This window comes from Anabrus simplex, chromosome 9 (genome assembly GCF_040414725.1).
Source record: "Anabrus simplex isolate iqAnaSimp1 chromosome 9, ASM4041472v1, whole genome shotgun sequence".
Taxonomy (NCBI): domain Eukaryota; kingdom Metazoa; phylum Arthropoda; class Insecta; order Orthoptera; family Tettigoniidae; genus Anabrus; species Anabrus simplex.
In genome coordinates, this window is record NC_090273.1 from 125715738 (window position 1) to 125732558 (window position 16821).

General features: G+C 37.9%; 1 protein-coding gene across 1 annotated transcript in view; it reads right to left on the bottom strand.

The window, feature by feature from the left end:
• Positions 1 to 16821, bottom strand: part of bsf (bicoid stability factor) — a 351343-nt gene that overhangs the window by 76416 nt on the left and 258106 nt on the right. The window contains exons 14-15 of the mRNA XM_067153608.2: positions 12997 to 13228; positions 4136 to 4295 (exon numbers count right to left, since the gene is read on the bottom strand). Of these exons, the coding sequence (XP_067009709.2) occupies positions 4136 to 4295; positions 12997 to 13228 (392 nt within the window). The remainder of the gene's footprint in view (positions 1 to 4135; positions 4296 to 12996; positions 13229 to 16821) is intronic.

Genomic DNA, 16821 nt, shown 5'->3' on the forward strand with positions numbered 1-16821 from the left:
CACAGTCTCCACGACTCTCAACGCTCACCTTAAAGACATCTAATAAAATCTATACTATAATAAATGCCCATGCTCCCACTAATGATAAAAACAACTCCTCAAAAGACCAGGAAGGAACAGGAGAATTTTGGGACCTATTGGACCAGACCATAGATAACATCCCCAAACACCATATAAAATTATTAATAGGCGACTTCAACGCTCAACTAGGCAGAGAAAGAAAATACCGTGACATCATCGGAAAATGGCCAGCACACAAGAAAACAAATAAAAATGGAGAGAGACTTGCTGACCTGTGTAGAAACCATAATTTAATCTCAAAATCTACATGTTTTAAGAGGAAACCTCAAAAACTTAAAACATGGAAACACCCTGACTACACTAAAGGAGAATGACAACTGGATCACGTCTGCATGGACAAATACCACCACAAAGAGATCTATAATGTCAAAGTCCTCCGAGGAATAGACAGAGGTTCAGATCACTACGTAGTTAAAATTAAAATTAAACTCACTCCCCAGAGGAGGCAACAAAAACAAGCCCTTAAAACTAAAAGAAAACTAGATCCTACCCAGCTAATCAACAACAAAAATTACCAGAAAGCTACTGAAAAAATAAAAATCACAGATAAACTTGAAGACTTAGTACACGACCTTAAACAAATTGCAGAAGACCTGGCTCCAATTAAACCACGTAAAAAACACCAATGGTGAAACAGTGAATGTGACGAAACAGTGGAGAAAAGACATCAGGCATGGCTATTACATCAGTCCCAAAAAACAGAAATATCCTATCAAAAGCTGGTAAAACAGAGAAAAGAAACTACCCAAGTCTTAAGAAGAATAAAAAGACAACATGATAAGGACACCCTGCAGTTAATTGAAGAACAATTCAATAAAACTCAATCAAGGGACTACTACAAAACCTTCAGAAAGCAGCTCCAAAAATATGAACCCCCGACCCTACTAATGAAGGATGAAGATGGTAAGCTGGCCCATAACAATATAGACAATGCAGAGATTCTGGCTAAACATTTCAACAAGCTTTTAAATTGTGAGGAACCTACAGAACTCCTTCATATGGACACCAACACTCCGATAAAAACATCACCACAGAACATCAATCCCCCCACAATAAAGGAAGTCTACCAAGCTCTGAATAAATTAAAAAGCTACAAAGCGCCAGGAGAAGATCAGACCTTTGCGGAAATCTGAAAATATGCAGGAACATCAGCAAAGGTTGCCCTCCATCAACAACTTGTCTCTATGTGGATTAAAGAAGAACTACCAGAACACTGGACAACAGCCCTCATTCATCCACTGCACAAAAAAAGGAGATAAAACCGACCCTAATAACTATAAGGGAATCTCGATCCTAGACATAACATACAAAATATTTTCAATAATCATCCTTAATAGGATAAGTTTACAACTTGAGAAAGAACTAGGAGAATATCAAGGAGGTTTCAGACCCTGGAGGAGCTGCCCTGATCAGATCAGGAGTCTTAAGTTGATAATGGACTATAACAGGAGAAGAAACAGAGATATGGCGATGACATTTGTAGATTTCAAGAAAGCTTATGATTGCATCCACAGAGAATCTCTGTTTAAAATTTTAAGACACCTTGGACTACACCCCAAATTAATAAACATGATAAAATTGACTCTCACAAACACCAAATCAAAAGTGAAGTTTAGGGGTGAAACATCAGAGACATTTGAAATTAAAACTGGGCTACGGCAGGGAGATGGGCTCTCAGCACTATTATTTAACTGTGCTCTAGAAATGGTAATGAGGGAATGGTTTAGGAAATGTCCCCCCAAAATAAAGATTGGCCGATAAATCAAAACAAATTGCCTAGGTTTTGTTGACGATTTAGCATTACTAGCAGTGGACATGAAAGAAGCAAAAACCCAGATAACAGAACTTCAAAACATTGCAAATAAAATTGGCCTCAAAATATCATTTGAAAAAACAGAAATTATGCCGCAAAAACCAACACAGCTAAAAGAAGTCACCATAAATGGTAATAAAATCAAAATAGTAACTCAATTTAATTATCTTGGAGAAGTAATAACACATAACCTAAATGAAAAAATCTCAATCCAAACAAGACTGAATAGATTAGCTAAAGCACAAAAATTAACATGGGATATCTACAAAAAGAAATGTCTATCAATACAAAAATAAAACACTACAACACAGTTATAAAACCGGAAGCTACATATGCAGCAGAAACACACTTTCACATGAATAAACAATCAAAGACTGACAGACTTCAGAAAATTGAAAGGAGGATTAAGAACCTGCATCAACAAAAAATACCAGAAAGATGGACAGTGGCGGTTAATACCTAACAAAGTCGTGTACAAAGAGCTAGAACCCATTACAGATACTATGCGTAAGAGGAGACTGGGATTCTTTGGACATATCATGAGGATGCAGGATTCGAGACTTCTAAAACAACTAGTACAACACAATCTCGTCTCAAAAAATACCACAACAGGATGTAAATGGATCAGAGAAGTAAGAGAGGATCTGAAGGAAATAGGCCTTACAACACAAGACATCATAAATAAGATAAAATTGAATACAAAACTCAAGAATACAAACCTCCGCTTTACCCTTACACAAAACAAACCAACAACACGCACATTTTCAACTGAGGAAAGGGCATGAAGATCGGAGCGTCTGAAGAAGTACTGGGAGGACCGCAAAGCCCGAACAATCCCTTCAAAGAGACCTGAACGACGGACTGACTAAAGTGATCCTATGTGATCATAAAAGAAGAAGAAGAAGAAGAACCCTTTCATTACGCATATTGGCCTATAGCTATCCAGAAGCTCTGGATCCTTACTTGGCGTCAGAACTGATATTACAAACTCCCTCACATCATTGAAATGGGAACTCTCCCTCATTCTATATTCTAGTGAATAATGTGATGGACTCATTACTTTAGCATCTGCCTCTTGGCAAAAGCCAGAGCAAAGTATAGCTTCCACTGAAGTCCCAGTCTCATCTATGGTTTTAAAAATATGGAAGCTGCTAGGGTATGGGTGGTGCTGTGATGAAATTCAGAGCATTATAAGTTACGAAAGATCAATTGTGCTTCAATAACGCTTTCTGGTCATGTGGGGAAAGCAATGGCAAACTACCTCATTCCTCACCTTGCCTAGTATGCCTCATTTTGGTGCTGCTTCTTTTTTTTTCTTTTCCTCCCAGTTTCTCTATAACCACATAACCTTTGGTTGTACTATTTGAAGATCCAACTTGCCTCTGGGCTGGTAATCTAGCAGACAAGGTGAGGATATCATTGAGACATGTCTCTTCTATGTTTAAGCATTTGATTATGGATTTTATCCACTTCACCATAATTCCCAATCTGTCAAAGGAATGTGGGCCAGGCTCCCCGCTTTCTCTCTGTTCTCTCTTTGCCGAGGATCATGATCTTCTGGGATTTTTTGTGAGAGTTCTCCAGGTTTCTTGTATGCAGTAACAACAGTAGGACCAACACTACTTTATAATTTTATGCAACCAATGTAGTGGTGCTCTCCCAAGTAGTCTTCAACTAGGTATCTAGTCTTAATACCCCCATATTCTCCAGAGATTCTCCTCCTCTATGTGCAATGTGGCCAAAGAAAGTGAACAACTCCTTCTCAATTTTCAGTTATTTTAAAATTGAGCCTGTTAAAAAAGAATCTAGACAAAGGATAAGTAATGAGTAATAAGGACAGGATGCAAAACTTAACTGTAAAAAAAAAAAAAAAAAAAAAAAAAAAAAAAAGAGAGAGAGAGATACTGGGACACAGGTATCAAAACAGTTCTGTATCCAATAATTGAAATTCTCATTCACCATATTTCATGCAAAACTGAAAATAAACTAAAGTATATTCATCTGGGCCAATGAAAACATAAGGAGGCCAAAGTAACATATTTTCTCCAACATTATTAGTATGAAGGAATTTGTTTGCATAGCCTCTTATTTCAAGAAAAAGTCCCCAATAACTACTATCCCACATGTACTCCTACCAACAGCAGGTGGCCAACCTGCTGCTACAATGGAAGATGGGGAATGAGATAGAGTGAAAAAATAAGTTATTAGAAGCAGCATTACTTGATGAAGTAACGAACTTACAATACGACAGTAGTAAGTGATGAAAAAGATCCGTTCGGTCAATATGTGAGAGATCTCGAGTCGCTTCTACCAAGCCCTCCAATGTTGTCACCTTCCCTTCCTGCCTATAGCGCTCACAAGCAGAATTAATCCTCTGAGGGCGGCTGCGTAATCCTGGAGTCTGAAAGAAACCAGACAAATATAAGCATGCATTTGGACTTTACAATTCAAGACACGATTAGAGCATGTCGGAAGCAAATGGAAAAGCATAATGTACATATATATATTTCTTCAAGATCTTAACAGCAACATTTTTAATAAGTGCAATAAAAAAATAAATTAAAAAAACTGTTTATTTAAAATTTGCTTTACGCTGCACCGACACAGATAGGTCTTATGGTGACAATGGAATAGGAAAAGGTGAGGAGTGGGAGGAAGCGGCCGTGGCTTTAATTGAGGTACAGCCCCAGCATTTCCTTGGTGTGAAAAAAGGAAACCATAGGAAACCATGGTAAACTACCTTCAGGGCTACTGACAGCAGGGTTCAGACCCACTATCTTCCTAATGTAAGCTCACAGCTGCACATCCCTAACCGCACGGCCAACTCGCTCGGTTTTCACCTTAGCAGGTCACGTAGAGTGCATATAGTACATGTCAAGAGTTAAGTACAGAGCAAGTATTAGTAGTAGTAGTAGTAGTAGTAGTAGTAGTAGTAGTAGTAGTAGTAGTAGTAGTAGTAGCAGCAGCAGCAGAAAAATTTCATAACCAGCCAAACTAGAAGGTAAGCCATAGTGCAAGTAAATGCTAATAATTCTTTCCTCCTGACATATCTCCCACTATCCCTTCAAAAAAAAAAAAAAAAAAAACATTCAACACTTCTTCTCAATCCCTCCTCTCTATTATTTTCAGCATTTCTAAGTCACAAGCATGCCTCCAAACCACTACCTTCTTCCCCTCCTGTATCTTTCTTTCTTTCCTTCATCGTTGCCTTTTGCCACTTGGTGTTGGAACTTGCAATCAACTACAACAATTGCTTCTAACCCATGCCAGCTGTCTCACTTCATTCTGATTTCTTTTTTGGTAATTTGCAATTTCATTGACCATATAGATCCCATTCCATCCATAGACGTCGCTTTCTTCTCATTCCCTTATGTGTAGCCTGAAACACTTGTTTAGCCATCTCGATTGTTCAGTCAATCACCATCGATCGGCTGTTGCCCAGGTGGTACATTCCCTATCAGTTGTTTACACAGTATTTTCTTAAATGATTTCAAAGTAGTTAAAAATTTATCTCCCTTGAAAAACTGCTCCAATCCCTAATTCCTCTTCCTCCAATTCTTCCCTCCGAATTCCAACTTTATCTTTAGTGTATGATCTTTCCTTTTATTCATAACTATACATATGTATTTCACTTCTGTGCTTGTTACTGCCGCTGCTTCATGTTACAATCAGCAACATAATGGTCTAGAGACCCATGTACTTAGAGCATATGAGATTTTTTTTTTGCCTAGTGGTTTAACAGCACACTAACACATCAAATGTTTTCACTGAAGCAAGGATGGGTAAGGGCTAGGATTGGGAAGGTAGCGGCCATCACCTTCATTAAGGTACAGCCCCAGCATTTGCCTGGTGTGCAAATGGCAAGCCAATATGAGAAGTTTTGATAAACTGTATGGCTATAGTATCCACAGAGCATTTCCATAACCTACTACCACTACTAACCTGTGTTAGATTTTCAGGAGAAGAAAAGTATTTGGAGGAACAATTGTAGATAAATTCACAGAAAGAAATTAAGTGTAAGAAACCTCATAATACCATAATATTATAGGCAATGTCTGGCTCCTGCCTGAGTGGTCAGTGTCATGGCCTTTAGACAACAGAAATTCACCAGCCATTTCCTTAAATTTTATTTTTTCATCATCACAAAAATATATATAAATGTAGATGGAAGTCCCAAAAACATATCTAATACAATCTGGGTTTAGAAAAAACCTGTTTGACAATTTTCTTCTTTTCTTCTATTTTTTTTCAATTTGTTTTACGTCACACCGACACATATAGGTCTTATGGTGACGATGGGATGGGAAAAGCCTAGAAGTGGGAAGGAAGCATCCATGGCCTTAATTAAGGTATAACCCCAGCATTTGCCTGGTGTGAAAATAGGGAATCACAGAAAACCATCTTCAGGGCTGCCGACAGTGGGGTTCGAACCCACTATCTCCCGATGCAAGTTCACAGCTGCGTGCCCCTAACCGCACGGCCAACTCGCTCGGTTGACAATAGTCACCAAGGAGTAGTAAGGTAAAGATCATATAACACAACCCAGCATTTAAAATTTTTTTTTTCTTTGAAGCAAGAGATGTGATAGGTGATCTCAACTAATTTTGGGTCGCTGAACACGAATCTGTTATCCGTTTCTACATATCATGTCACATTTTCTCACAATAGCTATATCAAAATAAGAGATAGACCTGAATATTGCATATAAAAGTACTGACAAAACTTGATAATTTTGGAAATATTTCTAATATTAATTATATTTTTAAACAGTTGTATACTGTCTTGAATTATTATAAACAATGAATAATTATTGAGTACAAAACTACAATAAAATACAGTATTTACAATTTTTTGTAAAAAAAAACACACACACACGCACGCACACACGCGTGCGCGCGCGCACACACACACACACACACACACACACACACACACACACACACACACACACACACACACACACACACACACACACTGAAGCAATGACAGTTCTGCAATTTATTTTGACAATTCAGTGTGATTTAAAGTGAAAAATATGACTTCCATTCAGTATCTCTATGAATTCATAAATGAGAACAAAAAAAATTAACAATCCTAGGTGAAATGTCGTATGGCTTTTAATGCCGGGATATCCCAGGACGGGTTCGGCTCCCCAGGTGCAGGTCTTTCTATTTGACTCCCGTAGGCGACCTGCGCGTCATGATGAGGATGAAATGATGATGAAGACAACACACACACCCAGCCCCCGTGCCGTAGGAATTAACCAATTAAGGTTAAAATCCCCGACCCGGCCGGGAATCGAACCAGGGACCGTCTTAACTTAAGGCCAGTATGCTGACCGTTCAGCCAACGAGTCGGACAACAATCCTAGATGCCCCCTTGTAATGAATGCTTGGCTGCCCAGCTTCTGACTGACTTCTCGTTTCAAACACCAATAATAGTCAGCCCTCATTGGTACATCCCACCTCCCCTGGTATCTTCTTTCTGCCTCCTTGATGTCCTGGTGGAACCTCTCTCCCATCTCTTCACTAACAGCCCCACGATTTTCTAGAAGGTGATCGAGATGAGAATGACGAAAGTGCAGTATTAGACTCATTGTACACTCCCAACTCTTTTATGTGATCCAACATCGTTTTCACTATTGTTTCATACGGTTCATTCATTACATTTCCTAAGTACTTTGTCATGATGTGTCTCAATGAAAAACATGCAGCAAGTGCACAGCATTCGCTATCAGTTCAAAGTTTCTGTCTTTCAGAAGCTTTCTAATTTGTGGTCCATTAAAAATGCCTTCCTTGACCTTTACATCTGACAAAAGTGGAAAATAGCTTGTAATGTACTTGAAACAAGGGCTACTTTTGTCTAAAGCCTTAACAAAATGCTTTCGTGATCCTCAGTTTGATGTGTAGCGGTGGCAAAATACTTTTCTGTGGGTCAAATAAGGAGAAGATGTCAATATTGAAGAATATTTGGAGGATGTGGAATCAGTTCAAACTGTCGACAGAGGACCACCCATACTACACCAGAGTTCGATGCAGCACGCTCTAAACTAAAACAGAACAAAGCCACTGGTGTGGATGCCATTCCAGCAGAACTCTTGAAAAACTGCGATGATACCATGAAAAAGGGTCTGTTTGAAGTGATTACTGAATGCTATGAACAAGGAACCTTACCAACTGATTTTATTAAAAGTAGAACAATTACAGTCCCCAAAAAAGGATATGCATGTGATTGTTCGAATTACAGAACATTAGCGATCCTTTCTCACGTTTCTAAGATTTTACTCATCACCATTAAAGACAGAATTAGAAGGAAAATATAACAACAATTGAATAATGATCAATATGCCTTTAGAACACAGAAAGGAACTAGGGAGGCTATATTAGCATTACGCCAAATTCTGGAAAGAAGGATATAACAGGAAAAATTTTGTAGCATTCATTGACTAGGAAAAAGCCTTTGATAATGTTGAGTGGAAATTGCTTTTTCAAGTAATAACGAATATGGGTCTTGACTGCAAAGACAGGTGCCTTATTCTGAATCTATATAAAGCTCAAACCACGGTACTACAAGAGAAGCAAAAATTAGAAGAGGAGTGCGACAAGGCTGCCCGCTGTCACCATATCCCTTTAACCTATTTATAGAAAATGCAGTTACAGAAATAAAAGAGCACACTAAAGGGGTGAATTTTAATGGTATTCAGGTGCACAGTATCCGCTTTGCAGATGATATTGCTCTCTTAGCCACTTCAGAAAAGGATATGAGTAAGATGCTAAGAACATTCAACAAATCCTTAGAAACATTTTAAAACTAAAAATAAATATAAAGAAAACAAAATTCATGATAGTAGACAAATAGAAGCCTTGGTCTTAACGTCCCGTCATTGCGCTAATTTGAGGAAGTACTATACTGGAGAAGTGATGGGCGGTGAACTTGGATAAGGGACCATCTTAGCATTGCATTCGGGTGGTAATGTTTAGAGAATCAAAATCATAAAGCAGTGTGCGTCCACAATAATTGGAAGGAGACAGAGTGCATTTTGACAGCTCTGCTTGAAGACGGAACGAGTTTAGTCAAATGTTCGTACTTGCAAAATGCCTACATTATGTCCAGGGTTAGATTTACTTTTTTCGAGTGTATTGCCGAACAGGTTTTCCGCACTTCCCTCAGGGCACTATATAGTCCCTGAGATTTCAGGCGGGAATTGAAACTGCTCCTTCTTAAGTAACACAAATTTAGTATTTTAATATTATCGTATACGGTTATGTTACAAGTCATCATTTTCAGTCCGTATTGAAAATAGCGATCTCACTTAATTTACAAAAGGTATACATTTATTATTCAATCTATTCAATACATACAGTACCACGTTATGTGGTTAATTAGACATAAAAGATCTGAATATTATGGACATGTTTCGCCCTTCTTATCGGGCATCATCAGCATATTAACTAATCTTAAAACAAACATTTTTAAAGTTTATTTATAGTTTATAAGAATTGAGCTAAGATTTGTTATGATATTAAAATTTATGGAACAGTGGTTAAAAAATATGATATTGGAAAGTACAAGCACATGTTAAAGTTATTGTAGACTAATTTAAAATCTTGTCTAAAAAAAATTTGTATCGATATAAAATCCTAAAAACGGCGTGTGTCTGGAACTGAAATGGATCCTCTTCGTTGTGAAAGTCAGCATATATTTTCTGCGGTAGCTGCTAACGTAGGTCAGAGGGTGAATTTTGTTTATATTATACGTTCCAACATTACAAGGTAGGTTAAGAAAAGGTGAATGTTATGATGTATCTTCAGTAAGTTGGTTGGTTTAAGATACTCTCTGATATAACCGTTGCGAAAGTGTACTGGTTGGAGCTGCTATGAGGAGAGATTATATCAGTATATGAAGGTTATACTTGATTTTCACATAAAAGTGTAGTCTTCTATAAGATGTAGGAACCTCGATGAATAGTGTCATTAAACTGCAAAAGAACAAAAAGACGGATTTGACGTGTGTGTTTAAAATGAGCACGCACATGAAGGAAACAGGTCACCATTTTACTTCAATAGAAAAGGATCTCTCAATAATCAGGAATACTAATAAGGGTAAACTTCTAAATGAATTACAGAATATATATATTTTTCTGGACAAAACATTTAATAAAGATCGCAACCTTAACGATAATACAGAAGTTAACAGTCCCTTATATATGTTAACGCCTAAGTTATTAGAAACAGTCAATCCAAAGCAAAACTAGATCCCACGAATATTTAAATTCGTCATATCAACAACTCCACTTATCCCCCCCGAATACTAAACCTGCACTTGCCCCTCCAAACAGTCCCCCTCCCACATTGACACCGACATGTAATGCTCCGCCCAATTCCGCTCCCCCTCAGCAAGCCCCCGTCCCTCCGTCACATCCTTACAACACGCGAAGTAGGAACTCCAGACAGACCAACGCTGCTAACACAACAAGATAGATCCACATACGGCGTTTGAGTAAGTACCCACTTTACATAACACACAATACTGGACATTTACATACGTTTTAAGCACACACGTCAAATACGTCTTTTTGTTCCTTTGCAGTTTAATGACACACTATTCATCGAGGTTCCAACATCTTCTAGAAGACTACACTTTTATGTGAAAATCAAATATAACCTTTATATACTGATATAATCTCTCCTCATAGCAGCTCCATCCAGTATACTTTCACAACGGTTATATCAGAGAGTATCTTAAACCAACCAACTTACTGAAGATACATCATAAGATTCGCCTTTTCTTAACCTACCTTTTAATGTTGGAACGTATAATATAAACAAAATTCATCCTCTGACCTATGTTAGCAGCTACCATAGCAAATATATGCTGACTTTCACAACGAGGAGGATCCATTTCAGTTCCAGACACACACCGTTTTTAGAACTTTATATCGATAAAAATACTTTTTTAGACGAGATTTTAAATTAGTCTACAATAATTTTAACATGTGCTTGTACTTATCAATATCGTATTTTTTAACCACTGTTCCATAAATTTTAATATCATAACAAATCTTAGCTCAATTCTTATAAACTATATATAAACTTTAAAAATGTTTGTTTTAAGATTAGTTAATATGCTGATGATGCCCAATAAGAAGGGTGAAACATGTCCATAATATTCAGATCTCTTATGTCTAATTAACCACATAACATGGTACTGTATGTATTGAATAGATTGAATAATAAATGTATACCTTTTGTAAATTAAGTACGATTATGTTATTGAGACCAGAACAGATGTTGCACCTTACATACTTAAAGCCATGGGAAGTTTTGGGATTGGCTATTACTGTTTTGGTCCTAATATAAGACTGGGAATTTTACGTTCTTGTTGTAAACTGTTATAAAAACTGCAGTTGTTTTATCTGCACACGTCACATTTTAAAAACTTTGTATCATTTTATACTCGTACCGACTCGCACAGCGAGCGCGCTTTCCAGCTGAGCTCAAGTCACGAATAACCGTAATTTCAGAAGTTTTGATATTTTTTTCCTTTCCAATTTGGTTGTGATTAGTGACGGGCAAAACTGAATATAATGCATTCGAGAACTTGAGAATCGATACTTGCATTCAAAACAATATTCTCGAGTTCAACATAACCTTTAAAAGTCGATGTAGGCCTAATTTACGCAGTACAAGATTTCCATAAACTGACTACGAACAGTATGCTGGTGGCCAAATTACAATGGAAGGGGAAAAAAAAAAAAAAAAGGGATTTTATCACCATGTTGGGCGCTTTTGTATCCAATGTGTTTTATTTTATTAGATTAAAGAATTAAAAACTACTTGGGGTCGATTGTTGTTTGGCTGGGTGCTATTAGGTTTTTTCAAACAGTTTGACTGATCAAAGTTGCTGAACTCAAAGAAGTTTTCAGAGAAAACTGATGAAGTTTTCCGGGTAAAACTGAATGTAAAGTTTTGAAATGTTTAAGTCGTGTACCGGTAATTAATGTTTGAAGCCGGCCCCACGGTCGAACTTGCCTGCCTCTCACCCATAGGGCCCGGGTTCGATTCCTGGCCAGGTCAGGCATTTTTATCTGGATATGAGGGCTGGTTCCAGGTTCACTCATTCTACGATTACCTTTAATTGAGGCACTATTTAATTGTGAGATGGTGACCCCCGTCTAGAGAGCCAGGAATAACGGCCGAGAGGATTCATCACACTGACCATGTATCACGTAATCTGCAGGCCTTCAGGCCGAGTAGCGGTCGCTTGGTAGGCGGAAGGCCCACTGGGGCTGTAGTTTGGTTTGGTTTGGTTTAGGGGTGTTTGTAAGATTATAAGTAGCATAAATTTTTTTTTTTGTGATGTTTAGCCAAATTGTTGATGTCCATTCGTTCCCGGATATTCAGTTTTCCCGTGTTGTACGCTTTTTTTTTTGGGGTCCCTCCAAAAACGGAGAATCGAGGGTCTACTGTATTACACCGATGCAATTAGTGACCTACTCTGTCTTTTCATAATATAACACCCACACATGTAACAGAATGAGTCTGGCTTATTCACACATCATCATCTAATTCCTGACACACTTGTCGTTTTCACAACACAAGATAAAAAAAGGTCAGATTTCTGCCACACTTACATTGCAATTGACTGTCACAGGACTTCACTGCCGCTACCACAAACTAAAAATAGACTCTGTTATCAGATGAATTCAAGGAGAGGACAAAGTCGGTGGAGGAGGTTTGGATTGACAAACAAACGCATCAATAACAAAGCAAACAATGGCCACACTAAGAACAGCCGATACACTGTTATCACAAAGCAGCACTGAGCTGCACTGACACATTTTCAGACAGTAAATGACAATTAACACAAAAACTAGATGTGTTAGAGAACAAGTAATGACATTTCTGATATCAGGAGGCTGCGAAAATCATGCTGGGTTGTGTAATCAATCGTAGATTTTTTTCCGTAACTAGAACACTCCTCCATTGCATTTAATAACTGTTCTATAATTATGAAAAAAATGTTCATGTTATGCGGCCATTTAAATAAATAATTAATTACAGTAACAAAGAAAAAGGAAAATAAATCCATGTCAGTCTTACCTCTAATATCTTGCGTGCTTGCCGAATACGTCCACATTCCACAAAGGAAAACACGAGATCATACAAACTGTTGATTTCACCATGCACTTGTGTGCTGAGGTCAGTGAGATGTTGTAATGCAGCAGCATCCTCTGCTTGTATCAACTTAGAAGCAAGCTCGTTCTTCCAAGGTGTAGCTCGATATTTTCGGACACATTCTTCAAACTGAGACACTGCAGCAGAAAGATCTTCCCTGAAAAGAGTAATATATTGTGAATAATATAATCTTTTAGTGGAACCTCAACTGATAGTTCCCGGGACTATTGTTTCCCCGCATCCATCCTTCAAAATTTTCAGTCCCGAGAACATATCCAGTGCAATCTGGGTTTAAAAAAAAAACAACTTGCTCTCTCGTTACTCAATGTATCGTTTCCCCTGGATCTATTGTTCATTAATTTCAGTCCCAAGAAACTCTAAACGGCAATCAATCATCATATCAATGTACAAACTTGCTTGTTCTGTCTCCCTCTCGCGCTGTCTGATGTATTGGTAGGCCAATATCCAGGCACGGAGTTCTCTCATCCAGCAAGAGTGGATTTCTAATGGATATTGAAAAGTTACTCAATACATATTGCATTTTACAAGTGATAAGCTTTAACAGCTTTATTTCAAGTAATACTAATCCTGTATTGACTATAATCAATTAGTAAATATTCAAGATAAACTTAAATATTATAACTAAGTTTATCTTGAATATTTACTAATTAATTTACATATTGTATTGCCTTCTGGGAAATCAGGCATGATGTTCTATTAACTACTGTAAAATTCAGTCGATGGCATACTATGGCTTCAAGTTCCAAATGTATACGGAGTAAGCCGAGTGTTCAGTTCATATTCACAGTCTAAAGCCGCAATGTGCTCTCCGGAAACTTTCAGCTTACTTTGCTGTCAGAACCTAAGGTCGAGTGTAAATTTTGAGTTTTGAGCTGCAGTACCTAAGGCAAACGAGGCCAGGGATGTAGTCTACATTCTTACAGTACAGTACAGTACTTCACTTTGAGTGTGAATTTGTTATGTATGGTTATTAATAAATTGTCGTATTTTGTATATTTTATGCATAATTCAAAATTCAAAATTTTAAATGTCTTGGGGTTCGTATCCCTCGTGCAGCACTGACAAGTTTTCCAACCACAACTGAAACCTTTTCAGCAAGTCAGAATATTGGAAGAAAGACTTCAAATTATTGAGGAAGTTGAGAAAAATCCTCACAATGTTATTGTGTTTATGTCCCACAAACTACTTCTAAAAGTTTTCGGAGATGCCGAGGTGCCAGAATTTTGTCCAGCACGAGTTCTTTTACGTGCCAGTAAATCTATTGACATGAGGCTGACGTATTTGAGCACCTTGAAATAACACTGGACTGAGCCATGATCGAACCTGCCAAGTTGTGGTCAGCCAATCAGCCCAGCAAAAAAAACTTCTGAAAAGAAGATCAACAGTACTAAATAACCAAGTTTAGCACCATCAACATTAAATTCCAATGCAAGAATGAAACGCAAAATTCGTAACTAAACAGAAAAACATGGAACATCCGCGAAGAAAATAAAGATTGGGAAAGTATCTACAAACATCAAGCTGGAGGTTGTACTCTTTGCATGAAATCAACAAGCCCAAGCATCAAGCATTCCTGTAAACAGCTTCAAACAACACCATGGACTAGTGTATAAGAAGCTATAAGGTGAGAGTACTGCTGTAGATAGCTCAGTTACAGAACTGCGGTTGGAAAACTTGTCAGTGCTGCTCGAGGGATATGAACCCAGAGACATTTCCAATGCAGATGAAACGGGTTTCTCTTAAAATTGCCATTCTAACCATACACTAACCATCAAAGGAGAGTCATGTTAAGGTGGGAAAAGAGCGAAAGATCGCATGACTATTCTTTTGTACTGTAACATTGATGGATCTGATAAACCTGTGCAATTGTTACAGGAATGTTTCAGAAACCCAGGTGTTTCAAAAACATTCTGAAGTTAACAGTGTAATATTTGCCAACACCAAAGACTGGGCGACCGCCCATCATTTTCTTAGGATTTCTTCGTGGGCTGGATGCTTCCTTGGATACGCAGGAGAGGAAGATAATCCTGTTCATGATCAAGTGTGCTGCCCATCCAAAGGATCTTGCATTCCTTCATAACATAAATATGGGGTTCCCCCCACTGAATACTACTAATGTCCTGAAACCATTAAATGCACACGTTATGGACTGGGAAGGGAGCAAGGAGACAAACTGCTCGACTGAGTAGTACGGTACGTTCGGAGCTGTCAGAAAAGAGATGGCATGGAATGACATTAGTAGACAAATAAGTTTGAGTGATGTTTTCAAAAAGAGGAATGATATGTTTAGCTGTACTTTGTTATCGCAGAGGAGGCTCCTTACTTGGTGATAAGACTCTGCCCCCCTTTTTTATTCTATTAATTATTACTCTCCAAAATGTTGTTCTCAGAGAGTAGTGGTGGTGATTATTGTTTTAACACATTGGAGACGCTGCTCGTAAAAACTACGGGCGCGCTATTTCATTGCTGCTGATGGAGCATGGAGAATCTATGGGCACGTTTGCACTGTAGCTAAGATAGTAGCTATCGTTTAAGCGAGCTGTGACTTCACTAGGATACTGTTGAATGCTTCTATAAGCACAAAATGTACTGGTTATGAACGTAAGTCGGGAGCTCTTCTTTCAAGGCAATGATAACATAGCCACGTTCCTACATATCCTAGGGCTGCCTCATCGTTGCCTCTCAGCTGTGAAATGGGCGGGAAAGTATGTACGGTACATGCGGACAGGGAGAGTGTGTGTTCGAGGGGCAGGCTGTTTGTGTAATTCTTGTAAATATTTAGCATGTCTAATTCAATAATGGATGTTCTTATGGAAGAAAATGAGGATGAGGATAACAATTACACACTGAATAAACATGATAATCTGGCGCTTCAGGCTAGTAAATGTAGATAATGAGCTAATTTCAAATTGGTCTGAAGTGTAACATAGTTTTATACTACTCCTGAAGTGGGTTCTATAATACTGTTTTATACCGCTTCCTAAAAATGTAGTTATTTCCCGTCTACAGATGACAACCTGCAGCAACTCTATGCAACCCCGTCATCAAAAAACGAGCAGTGGGAAAGCAAATTATCAGTTATAAACAAGGATACCGGTGCCAATTGACCAATTAGGTTAGAATCTGTATTAGTGTGTTTGAGTAGATGTGTCCACAAAATTAGACATTTCGAAATATTAACCGAACTGGCATCCACAGCTGCATCAGATTATTTTTCATTTGTAAAAGTTATTATCTTCAGAAATTTATATTTGAAAATTGCTGCACTATTATGATAATTAAAACTCCTTTTTGTGTAGAAGAAAGTGTGATCTTTCTAAATATTGCAAAAGTTGTTATAATTATGGCTTACCGGTACCCTAGCATTGAAAAATTTCAAAAACCATTAACAATCCTGCAATTTCTGGAGGGTAGCATATTCAAATATGGCCGTCTTCAATGTTTTAAGAGGAAGTACAACTAGGCAACCATCCTCTATTAACACTAATCAGAGGGAAATATGGAAGAGGTTCGACACTTCGAAATATGAAGGCACCAACCAAAGAAAGGCATACTGGCAAGGTACTTGAAACTTTCCATTTGTACCAGGTTGTTTTCATCCTGAAAAATATTAAGCGAGAGATTTTGCCTGACAATTGACATAACTACGGTTTCTGATGTACTTATTTTTTAGGTCAAATGTTTAGAACTATCTGTTCCACTCGTCCATTCTCTGCTCTACTACTACTA